Source organism: Gavialis gangeticus, unplaced genomic scaffold, assembly GCF_001723915.1.
Source record: "Gavialis gangeticus isolate Ggan-Ray unplaced genomic scaffold, GavGan_comp1, whole genome shotgun sequence".
Classification (NCBI taxonomy): domain Eukaryota; kingdom Metazoa; phylum Chordata; order Crocodylia; family Gavialidae; genus Gavialis; species Gavialis gangeticus.
Window position 1 is genome coordinate 36,637,595 of NW_017728993.1, and position 11,029 is coordinate 36,648,623.

The 11,029-nt window shown below is 39.5% G+C and overlaps 1 protein-coding gene across 1 annotated transcript in view; it reads right to left on the reverse strand.

Moving 5' to 3' along the window:
* The window catches only part of SELENOF (selenoprotein F), a 66,652-nt gene that overhangs the window by 54,143 nt on the left and 1,480 nt on the right, over positions 1-11,029 (reverse strand). Inside the window, exon 2 of the mRNA XM_019501566.1 lies at positions 8,926-9,093. Coding sequence (XP_019357111.1) covers positions 8,926-9,093 — 168 coding nt within the window. The remainder of the gene's footprint in view (positions 1-8,925; positions 9,094-11,029) is intronic.

The window sequence follows — 11,029 nt, forward strand, 5'->3', positions numbered from 1 at the left end:
AATTTTGCTAGAGTGAAAGCAAGCAGTCATTACAACTTCCTAAAAAAAAAAAACAAAAAAACTTCTTGGTGTTTCCCCAATATAAAATTATTAGAATTTTTTTTAAACCAGATTATAGATTAAACACACAGGGTTGAAAATCTGTAATACCAACCCATTAAAGGATTTATCATAGTTAGATTTAATCTGAGGCTAGGCACTATCTTGTGGAATAATAATAATTATGGAATTAATTTACAAAATGCCACAACTTTTTTTTTATACTAATACCCGTCTATTCAAGATACCCACTTCCCACCACTGACTTCCACTGGTTGATCTGCAGGGAAAGACAGAGCCTGAGCTTTTAAAAATGCAGTGAATTTAGATTACACATATCCAAACAATGAACCTAAACACAAGTTTAATAGGATAAAACTTCTGAAATATTATTTAAAATCTGTATCTAGTATTGATCCATACTGATTATGGTAAAGCTATTTGCTGAAAAAAATGCCTGAAATGTTAATCCTACTATGTACTTCCTTATCCAATTTATAAATACATCCACCCTAGCATAATCACTTCTTTAGTTAATCAAAGATTACTTTATTTGACCATTTTGACCTAAGCCTATTGGCTTTACCAAACTGGTATTTTATAAGTCTCCTCCAAAACACAAACATGGCTTGTTTCAGATTTCTTCAATGAGGCAGCAGCATGAATTAAAGAAAGAGAAAGAGATAATCAAGATGAACACTGAACCCTAAACATTGCTAAGAAACCCGAACAACAGAAATGTAGCCAGGTTCACCAATATAAACAGATTAGCTTTCACTACAAAATCAAATTGCACCTCATATGACCTCTATTTGTCTTTTACTATATACAGAATATACAGTCTCAGTGATGCCTAATCATTTGGCTCTGCAGGCCAGGTGAATGGTGTGGGGCGGGCCAGGGCAGTGTCATCTGTCCTATGGGCATAGATGATGTGTAAGGGGGGGAACAAAGAGGCGTGTGTTCCCCCCTGAGATTGGCTGGTGCTGAAGCCACTGTTGGCTTCTGTGGAAGGTTGCCGCTCGCAATCCCCTCATCACCAATGCGGCCAGTGCCCAGTCGCCACCCCCTCCTCTGACACTGATACCAGCGGCTGCAGGCAGTCCCTGCTCACCACTCCCGACACCAATGGCTGCAGGTGGTCCCTGTTCGCTGCCATGGTATTCCTCCAGTCTCTGGAGGCACCAGTCATTCATGCCTATGGGGCTCCCCATGGGTCAAGAAATTTGATGGCAGAGGAGCAGTAGCAGTGTTCACTGCCATGGCTTTCGGAGTCACAGCAATTAACACTAATGCTGTTCCTCCATTTCCCGATTTCCAGACCTGTGGGGAGTCCTATGGGCCAGTTGATATGGCTCTATGGGACAGATCTAGTCTGAAGATTCTAGGTTAAGCATCACTGGACTACATCTCCTGAGATCCCTTTAAGTTCTGAATTTAAATCTCTCAACAACATCCAATTTTAGCAACTTTTCTGAAATGGACATTTACATAAATATTACGAATAATATTATTAAGTTTTGACTGCTTAATGTCTTACTCACACTAAACTTCACACATTGGAAAGGGTCTCCAAAGTCTGTGCGACTGCTTATATAAAATAATCCTGCCTCCAATACTTTCAATGGGGCTATAACTTGACCCAGGATGCATAATCAAGTTTCTGCAAATTTGGAGTTGAAAATAGACAGACCTAAGAAATAAAATATCACAGATATGACCAGCCTCAGAAATATAGTCCCAGAACACACACATTCATTAAATGTATTGGTTCTAACCATGCAAACCTATTTAACTGTAAATACTGGCCTGTCTTGCATGCCATATTTCTAAACATATTAAAACAAGGTAGATAAAGCATTTTATACCCGATTTTATGTTTTCAGATAAAATGCTACATGAAATGTTAGAATGAAGTTTTCTTACACACAGAATATTTGATACAAAATAACTTTTACAATCAAATATCAAATAATTTTAAGGTTTTCTTTTTAAGTTTAATTAGGTGGTCTTTCATCACACACAAACAGATAAAAATGTTGGATTCTGAGACAATGATAGCTGGATGTATGTGCCTAGAACTATCTAGTTCATGGTAATATAAAGATGCAGAGTTGAAGAGTTCCAGTATCTGAAGTAATTCATAAAGAAATGAGAGCAGGTATGCCAGGGGAGTCATGTTAACAGACCAGAGAAAAAGCCTTGCAAAGCCTTTGATCAAATTTAGTGAATAGAATTTATGTACCACAAAAAATGACCTGTTACACAATTCTATTTCAAATAGGTATTCATATCCACATATTTATTGGTTTCAGAAGTTAATTTTGAACCTAGCCCCATATTTCAGATTAGCTTGGTTTAGTCTTATTCCTCATCAAATGGTTGACCATCTGTAACTGGAGTTTCCTTGCCTGTCAGAGAAATCTTGCTGCTCTCTTTTCCAGAAATTACGGTTCATTTATAGTACGAGGGCAGTTTGGTTTATGAAGCTTTCATTCTCCCATCTATTTTCTATTCCCTTCCTGACAACATCTCATCTTACAAATAAGAACATATTTATATACATTAGAGTTCTGGGTCAGTAACATCTACCTATTTTTGTATCTGCATTCACAAAACTGTTGATTTGTTTTGCTCTGTCATAAAGTGCCTGTTTTATACAGTGCCATGTGAAAGCAAAATATGTAGAATCTCAAGCAAGTAATTAATGCTTACAGAGGAGCAGTACCACTTTATGAGATTAAATCATAGATTATATTAGAGATGTTGAAGTATTTTATATAGAATACTAATTAGTTGAATAGTCTTCAGTTCATTTCATTTTTGGAAAGCCTGCAAGTAGGAAGACATTTGAATTATTCATATTCATGCTGAATTCTGAGACCTAAACATAGTAAATTCATTTAAAAATCCAAAAATATGACATTAGGATGAAAGCATCATCATCTGTAAAGAATGTTCTATTTTCTTAACCTCAGATATCTGACAACAGCTGTCAGTGGGTCAACAGGGATAAATACTACCAAAGATAATGGATAACTCTGCCTTATTTAGACAAGTTTCCGTTGGTAATTAACATAACACAGAGGGCTCAGTAAAGCAGTCTACTATAACAAGATTTCTCCCCTGAAACTGAATTTTCAACACACCGAACATGCAATTCAAAGACCTTTGACCAAAACCCTTCTGCATCAAGACTCACAGATACAGCATATCGAATACATACACAGCATATCGAATATGAAGAGGTCACTGAACAACTAAGAAAACTTCCTTGTATGCAGGCAGATTGATCACTGGCTATTCCCACTGTCTTTTCCTTATCTAACCTGATACTTAAAATATTAAGTAATGGGTTGCTAATATCACAACTGATATCGTTTTTAGATGTAGATGGTATCTAAAGGAACTATTGTGGTGAAGGAAAAGGGTAACTGTAGAAATGACTGTACATTTTAAGAAACAAATTTATTAAGCAGCTGAGATTTTCAAAAATTTTTAACACTAACCTAACTCAGTGGTACTTTTTAGACTCAAAACCCTCCTTGGAAAGTGCAAGCTTTTAGCTTTTACTTGCTTTTTGACTATAGAAAAAAAATAAAGTAGGACTATCAATTAATTGCTGTTAACATGCGCGATTAAAGTGTTAATTGGTTTTGCATTCATTTTTTTAATGCATTAATCACGCATGTGGTTTTGGAGCCCATGCCTGGGCTCTGCTGCTCTGCCATCATCACCACTGCTTTGGGGTCTCTGGACACATGCTCCAGGCAGCTGCAGCAGGAATAGGGGGGAGGGGTGGTGCATAGGGAGACACACACAAGCAGCCGGAGCATGTACGCAGCCAGGAACACAACACAACAATGTGTAGGAGCAGCATCCTGCTGGTAAGTCTGTGGAGGGGCAGGGGTGAGAGAAGGGACGGAGGAGGGCAGATAGAGGCCCGCATTGTGAGGGAGCTGCTGTGTTGAATGGGGCCTCAGGGCCAGGGTGGGTTGTGGGACAGAGCTGCGGTGGCTCATCCATGGGCATGGCTCCCCGCCACTGCGTGTACTCTCAGAGGAAGCATAGGGAATACGTGCCCCCCACCCCACCAGATTTGTGCGAGAAGTGGAGGTGAGCTGCCTGCTGTGGGCTGGGGCTCTTCACCCTGCTGCCTTTGCTTTGGGAGCTGAGACACGCCATGTTGTGCCTCCTGCCACCTGGTGGGGGACCCGTGTCATGGCCAGCATGTGGTCCTCAGGGCAAAGAGCCCCAGCCCACAGCAGGCAGCCTACTTCCACCCTACACACAAATTCAGAGGGTATGTGCCCCCCATGCCTCCCCTGGGGATGCGTGCAGAGGTAAGGAGCCCTCCCCCTCCGTGCTCCTGGATGAAAGCCCACAGCTCTATCCCACAACTCGCCTCTGGCCCCATTCACTCAGCCCCTGCCCCACTCCCTCCCTCACTGTGGGAGCCTCGATCCACTCCTTGCCCCTTCCCTCTCCCTCTGTCCCTCCCCCTCCACAGACTTACCTGCTGGTCACTGTGTCTGCATCTGCCCCTCACTCCCAAACCACAGCCTCCCATCCCAGCTGCTGCCCCTCTCTCCTACAGTACCCTGCATCCTGCCAGGGTGTGCAGGGACCACCCCCCTGCCCCGTTCCTGGGCTCCAAACCCCACACCCCACCCACCTTCACAAATTCCCCCAACACACCCCCCCACCCCCAAACCATTAAAAGTACTTGCATAATTTTGAGTTTTTTTGTGCACAATCTTGATTTTTTAGCTATGCGATTAAAATAGCAATTCATTGCAACTAATTTTTTTTAATCATGCAACTAATCACAATCAGATTCTTTTATCATTTGACAGCCCTATAATAAAGCTATTCACTTGCTGCAAAGCACTAAGACAGACCACCCGGTCAGAATGTTTTTGACACTTTGAATTCCTGTTGGAAACTTCTGAGCTTGTCTTGTGAATGATGTGTAGGTGTTTGTATGCCACAGCACCCTTCAAATAATTTGATAGCACCTTGTCTTAGAATCATTAGCCTAACTACTCCTATCAAAGTCAGCAAAAAAAAAAAAAGCGGGGAACACTTAGTGTACACTGGGGAACAAATAGTATACTGTTTTACTAAAGAACCTTAAAAATTTTAATATTGTGGATTTCTGTGAATACTAATCAGAACCTTTCCCATTACGATGAATGCAAATGTTTCTTCAGAATCTGTTTCTCCACATTTCAATACTGAGGTGGAATAATTACTGTAATTGAGAAACCTAAGTATCAAGGTTTCAAGTAGCGCAAAAAAATAATTTGTTTTAGGAAGTAAACATTATATGTATTATTTTAATCTTTCATTGAGCATTCCTTTGTAAACTGTTTGAGATGGTTTTAGTAACATACTCCGTGACCAGCATGGGAGCCAGTCTCTCACCTTAATGACCTCTACATTTTGTAGCCCTTATTATTTTATTTTATTTGTACAATAAATTATTAGATTTCTCCAGTTGCCAAATGCTGACTCTCTGAAAGCTAGTGTGTTTGTACTCCTTTATTTTCTGAAACCTTTTCCTGTATTATATTGACTATGATTAGCTGTTGATGACTACTAAGTCTTCCCACTATTTACATGTTCTCCCTCACTTAGCTGTTCCATGCACATAAGGAGTTAATCCAGTAGTACTCTTTCTGTATTAGGTTCTCTACTCTCTGGGTAATAAACTAGTCTTCTGTGTATCTTAAAACTCCCTTTAATTAAAATGTATCTGGCACTCTGTCTTTATTAGTATAAAAGAAAAGAATAACCGAAGACAGACATTGACAAGCGTGTAGATAAAAGGCTAAGATGCAAAATTGCTAGCTGTGAGTTCAGATCATATAAGTTACCATCAAATGATACAGGGACCTTGACACTTTCTGGTATGGGAAGGGACTTCATAAAGGCTTATGCATAGAATGATCTATTTGGGAGTACCAAGCTATTAAATGGAAGATCAGATTTTCTAGTTAAAGCATTAAGTGTACCAGCATCAAAATTTACCATCTTAAGAAGCATTTTGCATAAACCAAACTTCAGCTTTAAGACTAATGGACCTGAAGATAAGGCAAACAATCCCCAAAACCAATATCATATTATGTCTGAACAGGCACAGTGTCCAGAAACAGGATTTAAGAACCCTGAGTTTCAGTCCAGAAATTTTTCTATTAATCCTCCTGTAATCCCACTGGCAGGTAGTGGCTTCTCATCTGTTGTATTTCATTACTTTTAACACACTTGTTAATCAGTATCTCAGTGGCATACTTTTGACAGACTGCCACATTTTACCTACTCCACAGATTGCACCTATTTATACTCACACATTTCATTTTTATGAAAGTCTTTTCACATTGCTTATTTATGAGTATTATCTTGATCCTTTAGCATGACATTTGGTTTTCATTCAACGTATGTCAGAGGAGGGACTACTACTACAACAGGTTGTCAGGCTAACACTAACACTATGCTGATTAGAAGACTATGCGAATAACATTTTTACCTTAATGTTTTATGTGCTCTGGACAAAGATAATTAAAGGGAGAGGAAAGCTTAATTCAGTCACAAAACATGGAGCTGGAAGGGACCTTAAGAGGTCCTCTAATTCAGGAATTGGCAATATATGACTAGTGAAGCTAGGGTCTTCACAGCTGGGAGCTTTCCCATACCATGCTGCCTGCTGCAATGCAGTAGTAGGGAGAAGCAGGGCAGGAAAAGGCATTGGTGGTGGTGGCAGCTAACTGGGTCCTACTGCTGTCTTAGTTTAGACCCAAGTTGGGCCATTCCAGCCTGCTGCTGGAAACATTGCTGACTGCTGCTCTAATTAATTTTTCCCCAACACAGGTTTAACTAAACCTGATCTTCCTAATGTTAGGGGTGAGAAAAGAAACATTTAAGAGCCTGAAAACTCAAGTTATTAATATCTCATTAACTTGTCATATCATTAATGTCAAGCTCTTTTAAAAATTGACAAAAATACTCAACTTGCAAAGTGGTGAGTATAATGTCTGCTATGTAAGTTTTCAAAAGACCCACTGGATTCTCCCTTGCTCAAACTGCAAAATCTAAGAGAGCAGCACCTTTTCAGGATTTTTACAAATTCAAGTTAAAAACATTGTATGGGCTTTAAGAACTCCATTTTAGGATTGATTTTTGCTTTTAAAGCAGGTTTTACAATCTGTAGTGTTAATGTGAGAAAAAGTTTACTCTAAAAAAAAACAAAAAAAAACAAAACCTGTGTAATCTGGGATCACAATCACTGATTTATCAATCACAATGAATAGCATTACTACTCAAAGTTTGTCAAAGACTGCCTGCATGAATTAATGACATAATCACATGTTGAGATGTTTAAAGTTCTAATTTTATGCCAAACATCAAGAGTCTACAATACTCATTCTTTTGGAAAACCATAAAACCAATGTGTGGTTTTTTTCACCTCAAATTACTTTTAGATACCTTCATCTTAGCAATCATCATGTAAATCTACTGAATCAAGAAACAGATCCACTATGGTATCATTACTTTTCAAACCAAGAAAGTTTCTGAGGTAAAGTTCTATATAATGAAGAGTGCATACTCTAATCAAAAAATGTAAGAAAGAAGCCCTATGTGTTTTCAATTGAAAAGAAAAATGAGATTTAAGAGGTAAAATGGTGCTTAAAACTAAAAGCAACAAAAACAAGCCTGGTAAAACTGCAAATGAAGGTTGCATGACACTTTCCATGATAAAGACCTTGTTTCCAGTTGTTCCACTTTGCCAAAATAAACATCATGTAAAATCTTAAAAAGTGCTTTGTAAATAACATGTTATGACAGAAAATTAAGCTTACTTAATCTTTTTTAGTCAAGTTAAATGGTTGGTGCTTTGCCAAGGATAGATCAATCAACCTTGCTGGGATTTGTCACAAAGGCCTCACTAAAAAATCTAATCAGTAGTAGCAATGGGTGCTATGTAAAGGACAGACACTTAGTGTAAACTGTGCTCACTATGAATTTCTTGTTCATAGGGAACAGCTGTAATCCCCCATCCCCACCACAGGCGGGATTCAATGAGTTACCAATACCTGGTCAGGGTACGATAAGAAAATTCAAAGTCAACTCACTTCAATCTTAACATACTGTTGCACATAAGATTAATGTATTCAATCTTAATTCATACTTTTGAACAGCCAGAAATGAAAATTACTTGTAGACCCAGTCAAGGAAATGTCTTTTATGTTTATGCTGACTTCCTTGGCTCATCAGGGATAATTCCTAGAACTATGCTGACGTTTTTGAATATGCAGGTATATTAAATCCAGTTAAACTTCTTGCTCTATTAGAAATATAAGAAGGTAAAGGGAATTTAGTAAACTTAAGCTGTTAGGCTTACTGTTGTGATGTATACTGCGCCTCTATCAACTTTGGATATAGCAATATTTTTTTAAATATAAGAAATTATTTTAAAACTACCCTGTGGATTTGCAAACCATGGAGATTAAAAAACAGTATAGAAAATCTTTGCTAGCCAATAATATTTGGGTCATACAGCACCAAAAAGAGTACAAATAAAATCAGTTCTTGCTGTTTTCCAGTTTTACCCTTTTCTATCAAAACCTGCTTGTCCTTCCAAGTCAAGACAAAGCTGACTATGGTGTCAACTATAAGACAACCAGTGTTATCCCAGTGACCAGGAGGTCTGTAATCAAACAACAAAAGGTGCTCCACACCAGAATGTTACTTTAGAAACAAAAGTATGCCAAACCTGCAAATTCAGATTCTTTCTATACTGGACTGCCAAAAAACTGAGGTTCTAATGCACATATATATTATGATTACTTATTTAAATGTTATCATAGAATTTGGTCCAAAACGTACCTTTCTAGTTTCAAACTGAGCTTCCTCTTGGCAACACTGTCTGCAGAATGGATCCAGTTGATTCAGACTAAACTGTCCAAGAAGGCTGCAAGAACTACATAGCAAGTTGCTGGAAAATCCAAGTTCTCTGCATGCTTCTGATGACAATTTTGTCCCATAAACAGATAGCTGAAAGTGAATATATTTGAACAATCATCACATTTTTTCTACATTTAAAATAGTTATTTATACTTGTGGAAAAGGAATGTATTTGGCAGGAAACAAGTCTTGACCCTTGAGTTCTATTCTTTATGATGCAACTAATCTTATTTGAACTAGGACAAATTATTTAGATTTAATATCCCTTTTGTATGAGATGTTTAATTAGTGTTTGTAAACCTAGTGACATCCTTAAAAATGTGCTACCCATAAGAACAATGTCTCCTACTTTCAAGAAGATAAAAATCAGGAAACCACTAAAGATATATACATAATACATATCCTCTCTGAACTCTACTTTTGCATACACTCCTGATCAGCTTTCCCTCTAAAAGCGCAGTGTGTGCGGGTACACAGGTGCCTGCCAGTGTGGTATGAGTGCACCTGAGTGTCTGCACACACCACACTGCTCAGAGGTTAATTTTAATTTCCTAGGAACTTAAATGGCATAGCAGCTGGGCTTGGAAAAGTACATGGTAACTAGCCAATTGCTGGACCGCCATAGTGGGGGAGCAGGGGGGGAGCTGCGGGCCTGGGCCAACCCAGCAGTGTGGGGGGACGGGAGGAGCAGGCTCAGGGTTGACATGGGGGAGCAGGGGTGAGGGAAGACTGGGGGAGGTGGCCTGCTCCTCCCCTCTCCCTGCAGCTGCTGTGTTGGGCTAGGCAGGGCTGGGCCAGGCCCACTGAATCTCTCCCTCACCGCCCCCCCCCACCCCAACTGCCGCAGCAAGCTGTCTTATTTCCCGGTTCGGGCTTGCCCCCTGTGTTGGGCCTGGGCCCAGTCTTCCCCTGGCCTCACCATCACTGCTGATGCCACAGCGTTAAATAAGAAAATCCTCATTTTCCTGCAGCCAACATAAAACCCGGATCCCTGGTAATCAATTATGATGATTACTCTAGTTTAAGAATCTCTAGACATAGTATTAATTCTGGTTAATGCTCAGTAATCAAGAAACTCGTCTATTTTCCTCACACTTAAATGATATAATTTGTCTTTTCTTTTCACTTCACCCAAACCAACTACTTGTGATCCTTCTTCTACTTTGCCTTGCCCATTCCCTCTCCAGCTTGAATTAGGCCAGTAGAACTGGGGGAAGAATGTCATGAGAAAGCCAGGCTCTCAAGTGATTTGCCACTCCTGCTTAATAGACATTGTCAAAAAAAAGCTACAAATAAGCCTCCGCTCCATTATGGAACACACTTGCTGGGTGACAACTGAACTGAGTCTGTGCCAGTTCTCTCTCCAGACTACAACAGATGAGACCCCCCCACTCCTCCTTGCCCCAGAGCACATTTGGCTCTCTTCTACTTGCAACATTTCAGCATTAACACTTGCAGTGTGCTGGAGTCAGGTAGGTGCTCAGCTATTTCATTTCTCATACTCAAATATCCAAAGCTGAGGTGCTTACTGGGTTTCAGCACCAATTCTGGCTAGATTCCAGCTGGCAAAGGTGAGTAAGAACATGCAAATAGGACATGGACACAATGGTTTTACTAGAAATAAACAGATCACCAATCCATAAAGTATCTAACTATATCTAGGTGTCCAATGACACCCAAAAGCTCTCAAAAAGTAAGAAGTCTTCATATTTTTTTTTGCTAATTTCATTGTGTGGGTTCAAATTCTACATAAAATATAAGATATGGTGGAGAGTCACATTAAATAAGGTTCTGTTCAAGGGCTCAACTTGTTACAGCAGCCACAACTCAGAATTAGCACCAAATGTAAATCAGATACTAGTGAAAGCCAATGTTTTATCAGCTGGAGCCACCAAAGGCTGGTTTGTTTGAACAAACTATTAATTTCAGCACAGGTCTATATGTGAAGCCTCACTTCGGGGGGGGGGGGGGGAAAGGGGGGTTAGGAGATTTTAAGTTTTTTTTACTCCTTTTTTTTCTTTTTTTT